Source organism: Simochromis diagramma, unplaced genomic scaffold (assembly GCF_900408965.1).
Source record: "Simochromis diagramma unplaced genomic scaffold, fSimDia1.1 OVJJ01000320.1, whole genome shotgun sequence".
Taxonomy (NCBI): Eukaryota; Metazoa; Chordata; class Actinopteri; order Cichliformes; family Cichlidae; genus Simochromis; species Simochromis diagramma.
In genome coordinates this window covers 12,725,246-12,746,588 of record NW_024386773.1, presented here as the reverse complement: position 1 = coordinate 12,746,588, position 21,343 = coordinate 12,725,246, and the positions used below count along the sequence as shown (strand labels likewise).

The 21,343-nt window shown below is 41.4% G+C and overlaps 1 protein-coding gene across 1 annotated transcript; it reads right to left on the bottom strand.

Annotated features, from left to right (window-relative positions):
• Positions 1-8,230: 8,230 nt before the first annotated feature.
• LOC120720198 (urokinase-type plasminogen activator-like) lies at positions 8,231-19,318 on the bottom strand. The gene is made up of 10 exons (XM_040009831.1): positions 19,013-19,318; positions 18,792-18,939; positions 18,577-18,712; positions 18,166-18,429; positions 17,917-18,077; positions 9,877-9,968; positions 9,644-9,791; positions 9,212-9,338; positions 8,730-9,002; positions 8,231-8,615 (listed from the first exon to the last, which is right to left on the bottom strand). Exons 1-10 carry the CDS (start codon positions 19,071-19,073, stop codon positions 8,439-8,441), a joined length of 1,587 nt encoding a protein of 528 aa, XP_039865765.1. The 5' UTR covers positions 19,074-19,318; the 3' UTR covers positions 8,231-8,438.
• Positions 19,319-21,343: the final 2,025 nt, after the last annotated feature.

Here is a 21,343-nt window from a genome sequence, read left to right as displayed (position 1 = left end):
ACTGATACTCGTGATACTTCATCAGCGATGTGAGCATCACAGCAGATGCCATTTTAGTCAAAGTAACTGAGGATAAAACACAGAAAAACATGAAGGAGATTTTCCTGGCCATAAACATTAAAAATATTCTGCAGTAGAACAAAAATGGAAGAAGACCATGAATCATGAATCTGATGCTGCTGAAGTGAAGCGAGGTTTTATTAGAGACACAAATATTTGCGTATTGCAATTTGGCATAATTTCAAAAAGTTTCTTCTTCATTTCTTCAGTGTTGAACTGAAAAAAAACCATCATCTGACAGCACTGTACACAACGGTAGACTGTCACGTAATAAGCAAGCGAATTGTCATGGTCCTGGGTCGGTGACCCAGTGTTTTTGGTTTTTGTACTTTTACTTTTGATAGTTTTATGTATTATGACTGTTGTGTTTTGGGTTCCCTGGGTTTAGTTTGGGTTCCCTCTGTTTGGTGTCATCTTTGCCTGTGTATCCCCTTTTGTGTATTAAGGTCTCTGTGTTAGCTCGCGTCTCTGAGTCTGTGTGTGTGTCTGATCTCAGTGTGTTCAGTTTACTTTTCCCCTGTCTCGTTATGCCTGAGTACTCCCAGCTGTGCCCTCCTTTTGTGTCTCATTCCCTTGTTATCCTTCTGTGTATTTAAACCCCGTGTTTGCATCTGTTAATTGCTGGTTTGTCTGTGTTATTTGGGGTTTTCTTGTCAGTGAATCTCCCTCCATCATCCTGTGAACTCTCCCTGCAAATTGCTTTCTCTCGTGTTCAGGTTTGTTGTTTAGGTTTTAGTTTTCCCAGTGTAGTTTATTTCTAAGTTCTGTTTTTCGCCACACTCACCTTTTGTTTGTTATCACTCGGGTTCTGTGTCAATAAAGCCCTCTCACTTCACTGCATATCCACAGCAACCCGTGACACGAATAATGCAGAAAACTGAAATTTGAGATGGGAAACTGAGAGACAGAGCTTTGCAGGAAGTGATTTTATTGTGGTGGAAGCAAAACAGCAACGGTAAGGGAGAATTCATGACGATGTTTAACAAATATGAAGCGTAGTTTTGATCTTCTTTTGCTCCTGGTTCAGTAAACTTCAGTTGGAGAGTGACAAAATCTGCAGCTTCAGAATTTGAGCTGTCGGCTTTCAGCCCTAGCGGCGTGTCCATGTTCGTGCCGTTGGGTGAGAAAGCCGACACCTCACAGATTCTGATGCATCGGGTCTGTGCTTTGTGTTTACGTCTTTGTGTGGAGTTTGTCTACCTGCTCTCATTTACTGTTTTAGCTTTTTGGTGGTTGACGAAATGAAAGCTTTATCCTGAGATTCCTTCGTTTCTGGTGAAATACATTTATATTTAAAAATTGATTCAGGATTTCATGAATCGATATTGTGTTATTCAAGCTGAAATAGATTTTAATCAGAAAATGGATAATTGAAACCCACCCTAGTTATAACAGTTGCACAGCCATTAAAGATCAAAACAGGTTCTAAAAAATTTTCAGGGTTTTCTTTCCCTCTGTTTGCTTCTTACTGTCTTTGAGGCTCAGGACCAGCACTCCCCACATTATATCAAACTCTTACAAGTCTAGAAAAGGAGCTGTTAGACAGAAAGACATCAACTGAGTGGTATGTATTTTTGGTTTTCCAAACTGTCTAAACTGTATATAGTGAAGTCCGCAAGTTTTTGAACATTAAATTTTGATTTGTGCCCAAATTATTCAATTCAATTTTATTTATATAGCGCCAAATCACAACAAAAGTCGCCTCAAGACGCTTTATAGATACAGAGAAAAACCCACCAATCATATGACCCCCTATGAGCAAGCACTTTGGTGATAGTGGGAAGGAAAAACTCCCTTTTAACAGGAAGAAACCTCCGACAGAACCAGGCTCAGGGAGGGGCGGGGCCATCTGCTGCGACCGGTTGGGGTGAGAGAAGGAAGACAGGATAAAGACATGCTGTGGAAGAGAGACAGAGATTAATAACAGATATGATTCAATGCAGAGAGGTCTGTTAACACATAGTGAGTGAGAAAGGTGACTGGAAAGGAAAAACTCAATGCATCATGGGAATCCCCCGGCAGCCTACGTCTATTGCAGCATAACTAAGGGAGGATTCAGGGTCACCTGGTCCAGCCCTAACTATATGCTTTAGCAAAAAGGAAAGTTTGAAGCCTAATCTTAAAAGTAGAGATAGTGTCTGTCTCCTGAATCCAAACTGGAAGCTGGTTCCACAGAAGAGGGGCCTGAAAACTGAAGGCTCTGCCTCCCATTCTACTTTTAAATACTCTAGGAACAACAAGTAGGCCTGCAGTGTGAGAGCGAAGTGCTCTAATAGGGTGATATGGTACTACAAGGTCATTAAGATAAGATGGGGCCTGATTATTTAAGACCTTGTATGTGAGGAGCAGGATTTTGAAGTCAATTCTGGATTTAACAGGAAGCCAATGGTTATAGCCAAATTATTCTGCAGATCATCAGAATGAAAAGTTATTGCCCATGTTTGCATAGCCTCTTTAAAAATATGCTTTCATGACATTATTGTGTGTTGGGTGGTGGTCAGGGCTATGCAGACTGATAAAAGGGACATTGAATGTCAGCTCTCGGATGGGGAGGGAGCCTGAGATTGTCTGAATTGTCTTTCTGTTCTATAGCAAATGCAGACAAAATGTTTTAGACAGCAAATAAGTTAGTGCTCTAAAAATATGATGGTTTGCTTAGAGGACACCAGGAAGGATGAGTCCTCTGTCACAGATGGTTGGTCAGGGAAGATGGTCACCTGCATGTTCAAGGTCATTGCATCTCCAACCCACATCCACATCCACTGTACTTAAGGGAAATTGGGACAATGTTAAAAACTTTCTTCTGCAATTACATTTGCAATTATATCTTAAATCGGAGACTTTGTTTTACTGTAAGATTACAACAATGATGGCAATATAATTGCTTGTTGTTCAGCAGAACGGTGTCCAGTATGTTGGCTGATATACTTTTTTGCATTTGAAAATAAAAGTTGGGCTGATTACATGAAGTTTATTTAATTGGGTTTTTTTTTTAATTGCATACAGTGTAATATTAACATATGTGTTGTTTTAAATGCACTTTAGAACAGCACGCAGCATGTAGCAGTTGCTGTTGTAATGCAGTGTAGCGCCGCATGGTGGCGCCTCCGGTCTCATAACTGGTGTGTCACCCCTGTTTTTGTTCTTCTTTGTATCATCTCTGTAATGGATTCTTCCGTGTGTATGCAGACTAGTGAGCTCTCAAGTAATGTGTGGTAGAGGTAGCACTTTTATTTTTGATATTCTAAATAAATGAGTACTAGTGAAAAGTTAGAAGCTGTTGCTCATTCGCTATCCACCCGCACCTCTGCAGCTGGCTTCATCTCCACCGGATCGGGGTCTGGATGCAGGGCCTCCCTGCTGCTGCCGGACCTGGGGTAGTCTGCTTGTCTCCACCCTAGGAAAAAGGGTAACATCTCCTGGGTCTAGGCACCATCACCTCTCTGGAGGTGCGGTATAGAGCATGTTTGGGGGGCGGGGCTGTGGCTCCCCACGCCTTCTAGCAGATCGTTACATGGAGAAACCTTTTGTATGCACACAGGTGCACACATGGGTGCGCACAGACACAAACTATCTTTCTTGGCTGCTCCCTCAAAGCCCATTGTGCGCTGTCGGTCTTACATGCTACAAAATAACATTGAATATTTAGTATTAAATGTTATCTAGGTTATTGCTGTGGTGTCGTGTTTATTGTTTCATTGTCCTGGGTTATTTAACCCAGCATTTTGTGTTTGTTATTATTATTACTATGTATTCTGGCTATCGTTTTGGGTCCTGTTCTTCCTCGGCGTAGTGTTTAGTCATCCCTGCCTGTGTGTTCGCCCTGTTCTGTCAATGTCGTGTCTCTAAGTTCTGTCTCCTCATGTAAATTCAGTTCAGCTGCGTGTCCCTCTGTGTGTATTTATAGTGTGTGTCCTCTTGTGCTCGTCACGGGTCTGTCTGTTTCCTTTGCGCTTCTTTCTGTTTTGTCCCTGCATGTCTTCCCGTGAGTTTAGTTTTCAGTTTCATCCATCCATTCGCTTCCGCTTCTCCTTTTCAGGGTCACGGGGGGGGGCGCTGGAGCCTATCCCAGCTGTCATAGGGCGAGAGGCTGGGTACACCCTGGACAGGTCGCCAGTCTGTCACAGCACCAACACACAGGGACAGACAACCATTCACACTCACATTCACTCGCACATTCACACCTAGTGGCAATTTGGATTATCCAATTAACCTATCCCCACAAGCTGCATGCCTTTGGACAGTGGGAGGAGTACCCAGAGGGAACCCACGCAAACACGGGGAAAACATGCAAACTCCACACAGAAAGACCCCGGCCTGATGGTGGAATTGAACTCAGGACCTTCTTGCTGTGCGGCAACAGTGCTAACCACCGTGCTGCCCACGGTTTCAGTTTCATTCGTTAGATTTTCCCAGTTTAGGGAAAGGATGGGTACAGGACCTGGAAATCTTCAGAGTAGAACATAAGACCGTCGTCTGTACAAAGGTAAGTTTACCAGTCACAAAAATTGTCTTCAGAAATACCCATTAGAAAACCGTGGAATAATGTTCTGTGAAAATATGATGAAATATATCCATCATATCATAGGATATTAAAATAGTGAGAAATGGAATGAAAAGGAATGCAGGACTTTTCGTGACTGTTTGATATCGGTCTACCTCTTAACCGATCAAATCTGTGGTAGCAGTTTTAAACTCGGTATGACCCAGGTTGATAGAGGGTGCCCAGTCTGGATCGCATTCCAGCATTTTGTTGGCTAGTTTACCTACAAAACACAACCAACATTAGCCCGCAAAGCCACAGTAAATAAAGCAGCATAGCGCAACAAATTAGGTTCAAATCATGCGACCGGCTCTGGCAGTTAATAATACAACTGCTTCTTGCCATTCTAGCTCGCCACTTGTACCTACAATCCTTTGCGGTTTTACTCTGGAAATGACGTCACATAAATAAATAATAATAACAAAGGTTAGTCAAATGGACCAATACGGTAAGGCCATAATGATGCACTTGGTAAATTAAATCCGTTGGGCATGTTTCTTGGCCTTCACACAATAATTCTGATGGCTAAAGAACTAAACGGGGCGGTAAGTAAGCTTTACTCAATTTTTTTGAGGCAACGAGTTTGTATAGTTTTTTTTAGTTCTGGGAACTCATTAGATTTTACAGTGTAGAACAGATACCACAATAGTTCTTATATAGACATGAATCAGAGAAACTAACAGTAAACCCCTTGCCTGCAGTTTAGACAACAAAAGAATCGACCCCAGACAACTTTTTAGCATAAGAAATTTACTGAACTTAAGTGCAGAATAAAAATGCACAAAAACACACTTTTTTTTTTATAGCAGTATGCTATGTAAATTGCTATGGCATGTGCCACCCTAAAATAATCTCTTGCCACCCGTAATGCCACTCGAGTTTTGCATATGAAAATGTTGTTTATCAAAATAAGCTAGCGTTTGATCCATTTTGATCCAAGCTACAGTTAACAGAGAATATAATTTCTAAGCACAGGTTAAGCTCAGTTGGAGGAGCAGGCCGGCCCCTAGTCAAGTGGACTTGACGGGGAGAACATGCAAACTCCACACAGAAAGACCCCGGCCTGATGGTGGAATTGAACTCAGGACCTTCTTGCTGTGGACTTGACTAGGGGAGACAGCAACCATGGAACACAGAAACAGAAACCAAAGACAAGAAAAGATAAACAATGAGAAAATCAAAGTTCAATAATTATACAAAACACTGGGTCACTGACCCAGGACCATGAGAGTTTAGGAAGAGGGGAAAGTTAGTTTGGGGAGTGATGGCAGCAAGAGAGAGAGAGTGAACAAGAGACAGCGAGAGATCGACAGCGACTTTTGAGAGAGATTTGTGACTTCTAGCGTGTGTAGTTAGTGTGCAGTGTAGTTGTTGTTTTCTTTTGTGTCTGTGAGAGTACCAGTGAATATCACAGTTGCTGCTAAAAATCCACCAAAGGCAGACTGCAGTGTAAATGCTATCTTCACAAGCTCTGTACGAACTGATGAAATGGTGAATCTTATGATGCCTGAGACCGCAGTCTATGACTAAACTGGTTGTGTAACATGTACTCTCATAAATAGAAGGTCAGTAAAACCTAAATAGATTTATATATAAAATCATACCAATGAACCATCGTGCGTAAGACCAATGAGGCCCTGCTGCCTTTAAAACGGCGGTGGTGAGGCCCCTTCTGAAGAAGAGCAGTTTGGATTGTAATGATTTTAATAACTACAGACCTGTATCCAACTCACCATTTTTAAGTAAAATCTTAGAAAAACTTGTTTTTACTCAGATTAATGACTTTTTGAATGATAGACAGATCCTGGAGATATTCCAGTCTGGATTTAGGGTGAACCACAGCACAGAGACGGCTCTCCTAAAGGTTTTAAATGATCTGAGATGTAACTGGGACTCCCAAAAGCTCTCAGTCCTGGTGCTACTGGATCTAAGCGCAGCCTTTGATACAGTAGACCACGCTATTCTTTTAAACAGACTGAAACACATGGTGGGCCTCTCTGGTGCTGTACACAACTGGTTCACTCCCTGTCTCTCTGACAGAACTTTTATGGTGAGTATGGATACATGCTCCTCTAAGATCCATAAAATGACATGTGGTGTGCCTCAAGGGTCGGTTTTAGGCCCTGTACTTTTTAATTTGTATATGCTCCCTCTCGGCGGTGTCATCAGGAGGCATGGAGTGAACTTCCACAGTTACGCTGATGACACGCAGCTGTACATCTCCGTGTCTCCTGATGACACCAGACCAATGGATGCCCTTTTTAACTGTATTCTAGATATAAAATCTTGGATGGCAGAAAACTTTTTACAGCTTAACCAGGACAAAACTGAAGTTTTAATCATCGGTCCCGAGGCTCAGAGAGAGAAACTCTTGTCTAAATTAGAGGCATTTTCACTATGTCCTTCACTACAAGTGAAAAACCTGGGTGTTATTTTTGACTCTGAGCTTGGTTTTATCCCACATATTAAACATGTAACCAAAATTGGATTTTATCATCTTAAAAATATAGCCAGAGTCCGCCCTATTCTCTCTCGGGCCAACACGGAGATGCTGATGCATGCTTTTATTACCAGTCGCATTGATTACTGTAATGCCCTGCTCTCTGGTCTTCCTAAGAAGAATATTTCAACTTTACAACTTTTGCAAAACTCGGCAGCTCGTGTGCTGACGAAGACCAGAGGGCGGGCCCACATTACACCGGTTTTAGAATCGCTGCACTGGCTCCCCGTGTGTTTCAGGATCGATTGTAAAGTTCTTTTATTGGTTTTTAAATGTCTTAATGGTCTCGGGCCTTCTTATCTCTCAGATCTGCTTTTACCATATGAACCCTCGCGGACCCTGAGGTCCTCTGGTACTGGCCTTTTGATTGTCCCTAAAGTCAGGACACATGCTCACGGAGAGGCAGCTTTTCAGTGGTATGGTCCTCGTCTGTGGAACAGCCTGCCGGAGGAGCTCAGGGCCGCAGAGAACGTACATGTTTTTAAGAACAGGCTCAAGACCACCTTTTTAATTTAGCTTTTACCTAACGTTTATTTATTTTATGCTTATTTATTCTTTCCTGTTATTCTATTATTAATTTAGGCTTTACCTAATATTTATTGATTTTATTCTTATTCATTTTTTAATCTTCTTATTCTATTTATATTTATATTGTATCCCGTTCTTATTTATTTTATCGTTTTACCCTGTATATATCCTATTGTGTCATATCTCCAGTGTTTCCTCAGAGGGCGCTCTCTGCACCGGGGCTTTGATCGACCGTGGCTGCTGGGGCTCTGGGGGTCCTCTCAGCCTGGCTGGGGGGCTCCTTTGCCTCCCTCCTGCTGTGTGCCCAGCCTGGAGGCTGCAGTCTGTGACCGGCTCCCAGTGCAGACGGGTCCCTGTGATAGTGTTTCCTCACTTGGCTCATGCGTACCCAGCCCAATTTTACTCTTTAAGTGTGTGTGTGTGTGTGGGGGGGGGGGGATATGCGTGTATTCACATCGTTTATGTTAATGAGAGTGTGGGGAGTGAGTTGGAGGGTGGGGTGGGCTGCTTTTAACCATGTAAAGCACTTTGTGCTACATTTTTTTTTCATACAAAAAAAAGATTGATTGATAATAAAATATTATTCGTGCACAGAAACAATATTTGAAACATTTTCTTTATTCTTCTTTGAGAGCAAAAGCTGACAGAGGCACAGCTTCCTGTAAAAACTTACAGTGTGTTTGAAGCAAAGCTTTGTGTAAGAAAACAATATTTGAAACATTTTCTTTATTCTGCATTGAGAGCAAACGCTGACAGAGGCACAGCTTGCACACTTACAGTGTGCTGACGCAAAGCTTTGTGTAAGATTTAACTTTTCCCCCCCTGGAGAATCCTCCTGAACCAGTTAAGGTATTTTGAGATATCTGTATAGACATTGGGGACATCCGGATAGTCACACTGTCCCAAGTTTTCACCAATTGCCTTGTTGAAAGAAACAATACCGACAGCCATTCCCTTGCAGACCAGAGGGCCACCAGAATCACCCTGTAAGGAGGAAGTATGTATTTTGTTCATATGATACTTAATGCAGGCTGCTCATATATTCCTCAACAACAGAGCAGTTAGCAAGATTTTCCAAGGAAAGGACAGAAAAGGTACCTGACAGAATCCTTTTTTTGTGTTGTATCCACCTGCACAGATCACACTGGTCGGAAGAATGTATCCGGGAACATGTTGAGCCCAAGCATTCTGGCAGACTTGTGGGCTGTTGACAGACACATCCACCACTCTCAGGTCATCAACAACATTACCACGAGTGTTTGTCTTACCCCATCCAGCCACTTGGCACTTCTCATTTTCATTTAATGTCATTTCACGGAGGGGAAGTCGAATGAATTTAATTGTTTTGGTTGGTTGGACAGGTCTAGACAGCTAGAGGCACAGAAATAAAGAGTAAAGATTAAAAATACGTGAAAACCATGTAACTGCAACACAAAACATCTATCATTTATCTTTTTTTTAAGTAAGCACTTTTTACCTCAACTAGAAATGTGTTTTTCAATCAGCATATTGTAAATTCAAACACTCAAAAATATAAAACTTCCAGTGTGATGTGAGAAAACAAAAATGATAAACCTTACTTTTAAAAGCATGATGTCGTATCCAAGGTTAACATCCCGATAATATGGGTGTTTGTATTTCTCGGCAATCATGAGCTTATCAGCACTCCTCAGATGGTGGTTACCAAGGACCACGTATGTAGGATTCCTGAATAAAATATAATTCTGAGATCATCAGCAGATTTTCTGAAGTTACATAGACAACATGATGAATAAAATATGAATACATTTCTTTATAGTTAAATTCAATTTTACTTCAAGATCTTAGCATAAGTTTTATAAAAATTCTTATGGTTTCAGTTTGTAAAGGAAGAACTGCAACTTAAATTATGAACATTACATTATACAGTAGTAAATATATATACATGTATTTATATATATATATTTATATAGGACATTGGGACAAAAAAAAATGGTCTAATTAGAAATTTCCCTCGAGCAAAGATTACTTACAGGTCACAGTGTGCAGCAGTCATTACAAAGTTCTCAGACACAAGAAATCCTCCACAAATATGGTTGCCTCTGTAATCCTGCACTGATGCCATATACAGCATTTCGTTGTCTGGGACTATTGTCCCATTGATAATTTTACTTCCAAGGACTAATAGCATTAGGAGGAAATAAAAAAAAAAAAAAATTAATATTCCACATGCAGGCTGGAGAAGAGTATTCATGGTGCAACTTACCATTTTGCCCGAGGAATGTCAGCGCATGAATCACCGCAAATTGTTGCAGAGCAAACATCTCGGTGGTGAAAGCTCGATCTGTTATGTTGAGACTGGCAGTTCAGTCCTTTTAAGTAGTTTGTACTGACTAATATCTGACTTTTGACCACTTCCTGTGAGTAATGTGTTTTTGAAATTTTCCACAGCAACTCCTATCGATCACCATCTGTTATATGTGCACCAATTTCTCATTAACAATATTGAATTTCAAACAAACTAGTGTTAAATCTTCTGCTTACTTAAAAATGCTCCCTGTCTTTTCCTATGGGTGGACAAGATGCTTTAGCTTGGAACTAGAAAAACCAAAATCAAACTGCAGGGTTTATATAGATACTTGAAGATTTTCACATTTGTTTTTTGTTTTATCAAGAGTCATGTTGTCATGCTGTAATTTTGGAGAAAGAGTAAATTAGATGCTTTCCAGATGGTCGTGCAAGATGAATAAAAACCCCACTGGCTGAAATGTACCACCATTCCTTATGGATGGATGTAGACACTCATTATTTTACCTCCCTGCTGACTTCCTCTGTCTATATTGAGGATGATTTAAACCAAAGATTTCAAATTTGGATTCATGACTCCATCAGACCTGTTGCCACTGACATCAGTGACATTTGGTCCTTTCATGGACTGACTAATCTTTTCTCAGCTATTGAATTGACTATAAATAGAAAATAGTAAATTTGGGTCTTAGGTTATTACAAATATGCAGAAAAATGCTTGGGTTCCAGATTGGGTTCAGTTACAAATGCTGAAATGACCATCTCTTTCTTATTTGTGTGCGTATTTTCTTTCTAAAACCAGGTTTCTGTTTGTTGTAATCAGAGCACCACCTATTTGGTTGTGGGTAGCTTTGTCCTGTTTTCATGTTTCATCTTAAACAAACATTTTAACACACTTTCAGTATGGTATTATTACTGCTTTCCCATCAGAGATGAGCAAAACCATTTGGTTGAGCTCTGACAGTTAATTTTTTTTAAAACCAGGTTTCCTGTTTGATGTATTTAGAGGTCCACCCATTTGGTGGTTGTGGGCAGTGTTTCCCGGTTTGTATGTTTCATGTTAGAAAAAAAAAATCAAGCTTAATATTTAAAACTGTACATCTCCTGCACATATATCTATCTATCTATCTATAAAAAAAAACAAAAAACACCCAGCACGCCCCTGCGGGCGGTTTATCCTTCTAGCTCGGGTCCTCTACCAGAGGCCTGGGAGCTTGAGGGTCCTGCGCAGTATCTTAGCTGTTCCCAGGACTGCGCTCTTCTGGACAGAGATCTCCGATGTTATTCCCGGGATCTGCTGGAGCCACTCGCCTAGCTTGGGAGTCACCGCACCTAGTGCTCAGATTACCACGGGGACCACCATTACCTTCACCCTCCACATCCTCTCGAGCTCTTCTCTGAGCCCTTGGTATTTCTCCAGCTTCTCGTGTTCCTTCTTCCTGATATTGCTGTCATTCGGAACCACTACATCGATCACTACAGCCGTCTTCTTCTGTTTGTCTACCACCACTATGTCCGGTTGGTTAGCCACCACCATTTTGTCCGTCTGTATCTGGAAGTCCCACAGGATCTTAGCTCGGTCATTCTCCACCACCCTTGGGGGCATCTCCCATTTTGACCTCGGGACTTCCAGGTTATACTCGGCACAGATGTTCCTGTACACTACGCCGGCCACTTGGTTATGGCGTTCCATGTATGCCTTGCCTGCTAGCATCTTGCACCCTGCTGTTATGTGCTGGATTGTCTCTGGGGCATCTTTACACAGCCTGCACCTGGGGTCTTGCCTGGTGTGATAAACCCCAGCCTCTATGGATCTTGTACCCAGAGCTTGTTCTTGTGCTGCCATGATTAGTGCCTCTGTGCTGTCTTTCAGTCCAGCTTTGTCCAGCCACTGGTAGGATTTCTGGATATCAGCCACCTCCTCTATCTGCCGGTGGTACATACCGTGCAGGGGCCTGTCCTTCCATGATGGTTCCTCGTCTCCCTCCTCTTTCTTGGGTTTCTGCTGCCTGAGGTATTCACTGAGCACTCGGTCAGTTGGGGCCATCTTCCCAATGTATTCTTGGATGTTCGTTGTCTCATCCTGGACTGTGGTGCTGACACTCACCAGTCCCCGGCCCCCTTCCTTCCGCTTAGCGTACAGCCTCAGGGTGCTGGACTTGGGGTGAAACCCTCCATGCATGGTAAGGAGCTTTCTTGTCTTTATGTCAGTTGCTTCTATCTCCTCCTTTGGCCAGCCTATTACCCCAGCAGGGTACCTGATCACGGGCAGGGCGTACGTGTTGATGGCCCGGGTCTTGTTCTTACCATTCAGCTGACTCCTCAGGACTTGCCTGACCCTCTGCAGGTACTTGGTGGTTGCAGCCTTTCTAGCGGCCTCTTCATTGTTCCCATTTGCCTGCGGGATCCCCAGGTACTTGTAACTGTCCTCTATGTCTGCAATGTTGCCTTCTGGTAGTTCAATCCCCTCAGTTCTGACTACCTTCCCTCTCTTTGTTACCATCCGACTACACTTCTCCAGTCCGAACGACATTCCAATGTCATTGCTGTATAGCCTGGTAGTGTGGATCAGTGAATCGATGTCTCGTTCACTCTTGGCATACAGCTTGATGTCATCCATGTACAGGAGGTGGCTGACAACTGCTCCGTTCCGTAGTCGGTATCCGTAGCCAGTCTTGTTAATGATCTCACTGAGGGGGTTCAGGCCTATGCAGAACAGCAGTGGGGACAGAGCATCTCCTTGGTAGATCCCGCACTTGATGGTGACTTGTGCTATGGGCTTGGAGTTGGCCTCTAGTGTTGTACGCCACATCCCCATTGAGTTCCTGATGAAGGCTCTTAGGGTCCCATTGATCTTGTACAATTCTAGGCATTCCAGTATCCAGCTGTGGGGCATTGAGTCATAGGCCTTCTTGTAATCAATCCAGGCAGTGCACAGGTTGGTCAGTCTGGTCTTGCAGTCTCGGCTGACTGTTCTGTCTACCAGTAGCTGGTGTTTTGCGCCTCTGGTATTCTTGCCAATTCCTTTCTGTGTCCCACTCATGTATTGACCCATGTGCCTGTTCGTCTTAGCTGATATGATGCCTGACAGGAGCTTCCATGTAGTACTGAGGCAGGTTATTGGTTGGTAGTTGGAGGGGACCGGTCCCTTCTTGGGGTCCTTGGGGATCAGGACTGTCCGACCTTCGGTTAGCCATTCCGGGTGTCTCTCGTTAACTAGCAGCTGGTTCATTTGTGCTGCCAGACGCTCGTGGAGTGCAGTCAGCTTCTTTAGCCAGTAGGCGTGAACCATGTCGGGCCCTGGTGCTGTCCAACTCTTCATACTGGAGACCCTTTCTTGGATATCTGCCACGGTGATGGTTACTGGACCCTGTTGAAGGCCTGTGGTACATAGCCGATTATTAGAGATAGGTTGACCATATTTAAGACTAAAGCATTAATTAATGGCAGGACTCCTTTGAGCAGTCTTGTGTTAAAATGGTTAAAAAAAAACATTTCAAAACTGATTTCCCATGATTACTTAATGATTACTTAACTTTCACTCCATAAATCTTCCACAATAATGATCACAGTTGTTCTGCACTGATCTAAATTTTAAAAAATGGCTAGAGCAACACCATAGCTGGACTGGCCATCTTGCATACTGGGTATTTGCCCAGTGGCCGATGGTGATTTTTCGTTTTTACAGCCGATGTTTTTTGTTGTTGTTGTTGTTGTTGTTGTTGTTGTTGTTGTTGTTGTTTTTGTAACGGTATAAACAGTGAAAGGTAGTGGATTGGCCAGATGCTGGCCGATGTGTAAAAATAACTTAGTTGTTTGGTGGTGGCTATGGCGGAGCTTCCACAGAGGCCAGCCGGTGTCAGGTGAACTGAACTTCAGGTAAGAAGTTATGACCTGCAGTCTATCTGGGTCAGATATAAACCAAGTTTAGGTGGAGTTTATTTTCGTTGTGCTGACTTTTTACAGTCAGTTACTGCTACTAGCTAGCATGACGGAGTTTCTATACAGCTGGGTGGGTGTTATGATGTTACTGATAGTGAACTTTATTTTATTCATAAGGTTAGTTAGTAGAGTTGCCAACCGTTCCGTAAAAAACGGAATCGTCTCGTATTCAGAGAAAATATTATGAGTTTCGTGTTGAGCTGAGAAGGAACACAGTTTGTCCCGTAGTTCAGCTACAATGAAAAAGACACAAAGCTGGAGTTATTCTGTGTCTTTACGCTGCACAGCTGTCTCTTCTTCTCTCATTCTCCCCCCTCCCTCTCCTGTTGCTACTTCTATCATGAAACTGATCAATGATCAGCTGATCGCATTTTCTCTCATTTGTTTATCGTACACTTTGCGCCAGAAACAGGAAAACAGTGGATGTCGCGCTAAACAACAGCAGCACGTTTAAGTTTGATCAGCTGTTGTTAGAATTTATTTAATTTCTAGTATCAGCTGATGTTTGCTGGAGCCACAGCTGTAAAAGCTGCTGGTCATGATATCGGTTTGGATATGTGGTGAGAGGGAAACATGAAGATGAAATCAGGAGATGTCCTTACTGAATCATCAGAGCTGAACAGGTGATGGAGAAACAGGTTTACCTTTTAGGTGACATGAATGAGTTGAAGGGAAGTTATGAACTGTTTCTGAGAGACAAATAACACCAAGATCCTTTGTAGCTGACAGCTGGTAACTGTGCAGGGGCGGGTCTAGCAAAGTTTTGCCTGGGGGCCAGGTAGGGCATTAACAGGGAAAGAGGGACACAAAGAAATACTTTTCTTTCTTATTCTCATTTAAAATGTCTCACTTTTAATAAATAATTATCTGAATCTTACAAGCAAAATTTTTATCTGATGTAACATGTATAGAAATCATACATATACCAACAAGACTGTGTACATCACTGTCACAACAGCGTTTGTTTTCATTCAAAGGCTTTATGGCTCTTCCTATAATACCTGGTGGGCCGGTCTCTAGTCAAAATGCCCAGGCCGATTTTTGGTCCCAGTCCAGCCCTGCGCAACACATTCATATGATGCAACATGCCACTGTGAGTTTAATCTTGTTTAAACAGTTTTCTTGCTCAATAGCTATTAATTTTATGCTGAGTATTATATAAAATAAGTTACGCGTAATGTTAACTTACTGTGGCTTGAATTTCAGACTTTCGCTAATTTTCAGAAGCGATGTCAGATTGTTTTCCTGTTAGTCATCGTTCGTAGACCACAAGCAGCAACATCCGTCAGCCTTATCACCAGATCACCACATCCTAGACATATTGTTATTTGCTTGACTCTTAATCTCTTCCTGGTTTGTCTATCTTTCTGTGCTAGGGTCTGTGACCACATTCTCTAGTACATTTCTTTAGTCTATATGTAGATAGTAATATCTACTTTTCTTTGCTGATAGATAATATTTAGATAAATCAAATGAATGTTAGGTGAAAGTCAAATTGGTCATAGTTACCAAATATTTTAGAAAATTGTAGGGTGCAATGCAGTAACTTTGTCTTTAACTTGTAATCTGTGATTTTTACTCATATTAGCTTCTTAACAAAGAAGAAGATGAAGATTCTCACATACACATTTACACATACAGCCTCAAGTTGATGAGTGTTTTAAACTGATAAATCATCAGCTTTGTGATCAGCGCTTTCAAGTTTGTAATAAAACTGGTCATAAAGATAACAGATACATTCTTATTACTAGTGCTTCATAAATTCTGTATAGGAGAAAATTAAAAGAAAAAAGAAAAGAAAGAAAAGAGATGGATGACTTGACTGCTGTTATCTATTGCACTGCTAATTGCTGTCTGTCTAGTAGAACTGTTAAATGTAAGCTGTTTCTTTTAAGTCGGTGTGAATAAACTTTTGCTTTAACCCCCACAACCACTGTGGATGCACTGTGGCACAGATAAATTAGAACAGACGTAGGTGATAAACTAGGTGGGTGAGACATTCAAAGTAAAATTTTTATTTAGGTCGCACCTATCAAGATAAATATCACAAATGCTTCACAACCAAAATGTTAAAACATTCAAACTAGTGCTGGCAGTGTTAATCTCGTTAAATTACGTTAACGCCATAACCACATTAACGCGGCAAATCTCCATTAGCGAGTTACTGCGGATCGCCCGGTGCGATCAGTACTGCTTAAGATGGTGGATCTGCGCCAGTCTTCGCTGGATCGTTGAGCTATCAGTCAACTTGTGCATCTGTAAACCTGAATCTTTAAAGCTTTTGTGATGATCTCACTAACCTGACCTTTTGTGTGTAGATCGTTTATGGAACCTGATTACGAGAGGAGTGGCAGAGGAGGAGGACTTGGAGCTTTTGTACAGAGAGTGTGGAGCACCTTTTCCCCTAACCCTGTTTCCCCACGGACCCTGGCGATCTGGACCCCTTTCCCCTGCACATTGTATATGGCTACTTGGTGATTGTGTTCACTGTAAATAAACGCACTGTCTTTCGCATAACAGAAAAACCTGGCCTGCGCCTGAGTCCCTTTCAAAATCCTTATCAAAATCGTTCAAACAAATAATTACTAAAAGCAAGTTTTAAAAGAGGCGTTTTTAGCTGCTTTTTGAAAGAGACCACCAATTTCACAGATCTCAGGCGCAGAGACAGAGACTTCCAGAGTCTCTGTATCCTTTAGTTTTCAGCCGGCAGGCCCTGATCACATGACCTTGGGGACCTGCTGTGGTCAGATGGATGTGAAGTTTCTCTGATGTAAGCTGCTTTTTCTCCATGCAGAGCTCTAAAAGTTAAAACTAGACTACACAGGTTAGACGCACATTAGATCACTGTGACAGTTTTCTGGTCCCACCTTTGATTCATCAGCATGCTATTCTGAACTCATTTGAAATCAAATTTAAAGCTAATTTATACAGGTGAATGTCTCTCTATTATTAAAAAAAAACAACAAAAAAAACCACCATGTATTAGTGGTGCTCTGCACCAACACGAGGTTCTCACTGCTGTAACCCGGAGTTACATTTGTCACATCTGATGGATTTTGTGGTATCGCTCATTTTTGACAAATACTATATCAGATTTGAAATTGAAAATATAAAACTAAACTATTTTTGATCAAAGCTTTTTAAAAAGAACTGTTTATTTTCTTTTTTGGATCTCTCTCTGGCTATAGTTAAACCACAGGAACCACAGTTTCCAGTGTTCTCACAGTCACACTGAAACAAATGCTTTACTATTTTTTTTTCTTAATTTAAAACATTAAATCGCCAAGGATTTAACAGACATTTGTCATTTTCTGTCCACCACACATGAAAAAGAGACTTATGGTCTAACATGATGAGTCCATCCATCCATTTTCTTTACTGTGTATGCAAGCAGGGTCTCAGCAGCCTGGAGCATTTCTCACATAATATTGTGTGAGAGGCAGGGTACACCCTCAACAGGCTGCCAGTGCATCAAAACATGGTGTAGGGTCTGTAACTTACAATATAAAGGATCTTGAGGCAACTGTTGTTGTAATTTGGTGCTGTATGAATAAAATTTAATTGAACTGAACTGAATGATGCACTGGTAACCAAAGAAAAGACTCTCACAGAGGTAAAACAGGGAGACTACAAGCCACATGAGAGTTGCCAGTTTACAGTCACAAATTACTCGACGTGCATGTCTTAAAATTAAAAGTAGGTGAAATAAAACTGAGCATAGAAAAGGCCCAAAAGATTCTCACGGTGACATGACAATGTTAACCACCGCAGCACCGGCTCACAGGAAATTTCTGTGCAAACCAAACATCAGATATATGCTACAAAAACAAGTTCGGTTTTTTTATCGCTAAAAAACATCAGTGAAACCAAACTAACTGGAAAAATGAGACATGATTTGAAAGTAGCGTCATTATTTTTTATTTCTAATCTAAGAGCAAGCAGGGATATCTTTGCAATACAGGAGAGATATCTGAAGCTATTTTACATTTATCCTGCAGTTCACATACAGTATTATAATGCCAGATATTGCAGATTGCACATATTTACAGTGTATACTTAGCATTGCTTTTTATTGAGAATGTTTTTGATCCAGGAAAGGTGCTTTGATATATCTGTATAGACGTTGGGCCAATTTGGGTATTTACAATTTCCATTTATGTTGAAAGACACAACACCGACTGCTGTTCCATTGCACACCAGAGGGCCACCAGAATCACCCTGTAAGGAGGAAGACACTTGTTTTATTTATCTTCTATTTAACGCTACAAGTGAAGTGATACTTTCTTTAAAAGAACAGAGGACATACCTGGCAGAATCCATTCTTTGTGTCAGATCCTCCTGCACAGATAACACCTTTTGGAAGAGTAACTTTGGCTTTCAATTTTCTCTTACAGACATTAAGGTCAATAAGAGGCACATCTACCCATCTCAGCACATCAACAGCTTTGCCATTGGTTTCTGTGATACCCCATCCAGCCACCTGACACTTTACATTGTCTTTTGCTTTAATCTCCTTCCTTGCCAGTTGTATCGGTTTCACTTTCTTGTCCAGTTGAAGTTTCCTCGAGAGCTAGAAGAAGCAAAAAAGGAAAAGAATAAAAGGACTGATAGAAACCAACTCTGGTGAAGTACCAAGTGGAGTAGTTGAAAGCAGTGATGCAGTTGACCTGTTTTTGATTGTGACTGTAATGATTCACATTCAAAGATATTTACTTACTTTGAGGAGCATGATGTCATTACCAGATACAACTTTGTCATATTGTGGGTGCTTGCATGTCTTTACACTGTATCTCATTTTGTTGTTATTAACCTTCTTCAGATTGTGGGTTCCAATTACAACCTCCATAGGAGAACTGAGCGAGTGAATATTAAGTAGGTGTTAGCTGGGTTTTTGGAGAAAAACAAATAAAAGTACACAGCTTGTTCACTTACTTTTTGTAACAATGTGCAGCCGTGAGCACAAAGTCTTCACTGACAAGAAATCCTCCACATACGTGTTTTCCATTGACCTGCACAGAAGCCATATACTGCATTGAGTTCTGTGGGACATTTTTGCCATTTATGATTTCACTTCCATGCCCTGCAAGAGTGAGAGGAAAAAAGTTAATGTAGGATTTTTTCAATAGATAAGTAATTACATTTTGCAATCTTACCATTTTGTCCAAGACATGTTAGAAGATAGAGAAACATAAGATCGTGCACAGCATGCATCATCTTTCAGCCTTTCGTCTTTGAGGTGTTGAGTCAGACCCTGATATTCAGACTGTGGTTTTCATCTGCTTGCCCTTGACTTCTTACTTATATCGTTTCTGCATGAGTGCAACCTTTAAAAGGATCGCTATGATGAGCCTGTGCGGTCAGTCAAACTGTGAGGCATCACAGACCATACTAATGTTTCAGTAAATAACGCCTGTGGTTGTGCTGCCTGGAAAGAGCATGTTATGAGGCGCTCGTGCATCTATTGAGTGTTTTTCGTTTAAATGCCTCTCCAGGCTTTCAAAATGAAAAACTTAAACCTTTAGCCTGTTTGTGGGTTGCTATCACGGCAACGATAAACCCAGTGCTAGCTGAGTAGATGATGAGTAAGAAAAGCCACACATACAAGCTTTAGGTTTGACTCTTTGCTCTCTTGCAGTTTCTTACAGCTTCTGTTCTGATAAAACGCTTAAAGTCATTGAATCAGTCAACAATATAAACAAACAACAATGCTTATTTATTTCAGTAAGTAATCTGCATGTTGAAAAGGGCAATGAGGCAGTGATCTTATTGGCTGTTGGTTCGAAGACTTTCTTGTTTATGAAATGTGAAAATGAAGTCGGGTATTTGTAAATAATTTTCAGATAATAAGAACACATAAGCAAGTTGGAATACTGTGGAATAGAGTAATATATGATGCATGAAAGTAGCATTTACCAAAATAATTGCAGTCAAACATTCTTAACCAGTCTGTTATTATTATGTACTAGTATCAATGTGAAAAATGTAGATGCTGATTTGGACATTTTTTATGTTTATAGGGATTTTTTTAAAAATCAGTGTAACTATCTACATGTTCAATAAGCTCATTTGTCTTTTAAAGCAATGTAAAAAAGAAAAAATCTGCATTGTCCTTTTGTTTTTTGTTTTTGCATGCTTTTTGGACAAAACATGGGAAACAAAAGCTAAATTAAAAAGGGTGTAACTGGAAACATTACAAAAGGTGAGAGCAGCATTTAAAATGAAACTCTGAGCAAACACAACCACACAGAATGACTCAGCATGATCATAATCAGATCACAATCTGATTGGTGTTTTCTGATAAGTGAGGTTGTGGAAATAAGAACTTTGTCAAAGGGGATGGGACTGTTCTCTCTTCATGCATACCACCAGATATGTAGCCACATCAAATGAATTTAAGGTGGCTGTGAAGGATGTTTAAAAAAAACAGAACAAAGAAATGTTCTTTGGTGCAGAGCGCCATGATGCAACACTTAAACCGAACCTAAACCACAGTTTCCAGCAGTAGCGTTAAGGGTTTTGTCATGAGCATGCCTGTATCCTCTCAACACAGCCTGGAGCTTGTCAAACTTAGAGTCTAGCATGTTTTTTAGGGTTTTTGCACAGAAGCATTGTGGATACACCTCTGGCCTCGTGAAAAACTGTCAGGAAACCATGGTGCTAAACACAGACAGCATTAAAAGCAGATGTAACCACCACAATTTTCTGAAATCTTGATTTGACATTTCAAGATTAAAAAAAATTAGGTCTGCTCAACTTGTCAGTCACAAGTCATTAGCCAATGAGCTTAACACTGACAATCCTCCTTTCTTAAACATCGCATGATGAAATTTAGAAAATAAACTTAATGTTTTATTCAGTGTGACCACAAAGAAGTGAGCTAAACAGGAAAGTGTCGGGTACATCTGTGTGGCAGGCACAGGAGGACCCAAGGCATTAACTAAAGGACTGAGCTTTATGGCTGTTACTTAGAAACTCAAAAATCAATCCAAGACGCTCACCTGCAGAGGCCAACAGTGAGATCAAGTAATCCGGAAGCCAACCAGCTTGCCAGTGACTGAAATAGAGGAACTCTGGAGGCTGGCGTTGGGAGAAGAAACAGGACTCTTCTGGAGACTGGCGAGGGAAGTGGGAGGAGACAATGGTTTGACAGAGGGCTGGCATCAGCAGTAACGGTGACCTTCTGGAGGCAAGGCTGGAGGTGAACAAAACAGGTGGCAGGATGCGACACCAGCCGTGGTGACTGTGACTGAGTCACTCTGGACACACAAACTGACAGGGTTGGCCAGCAACTAAGCTGGAGTCCTACCTTTAGCCAGGCAACGTTGGGGATTGGGGCAACCTTCTGGAAGTCAGCAGCAACGGCAAAATCGATGGGACTTTATTTTTTCCAGCCTGTAAGCTGCTTAGATCATAATAACCTGTGTTTAGCTTACAGACTGTTTTATTTATTCTATCTGTGAGGCCAGAGGGCTGAACAAGATGCC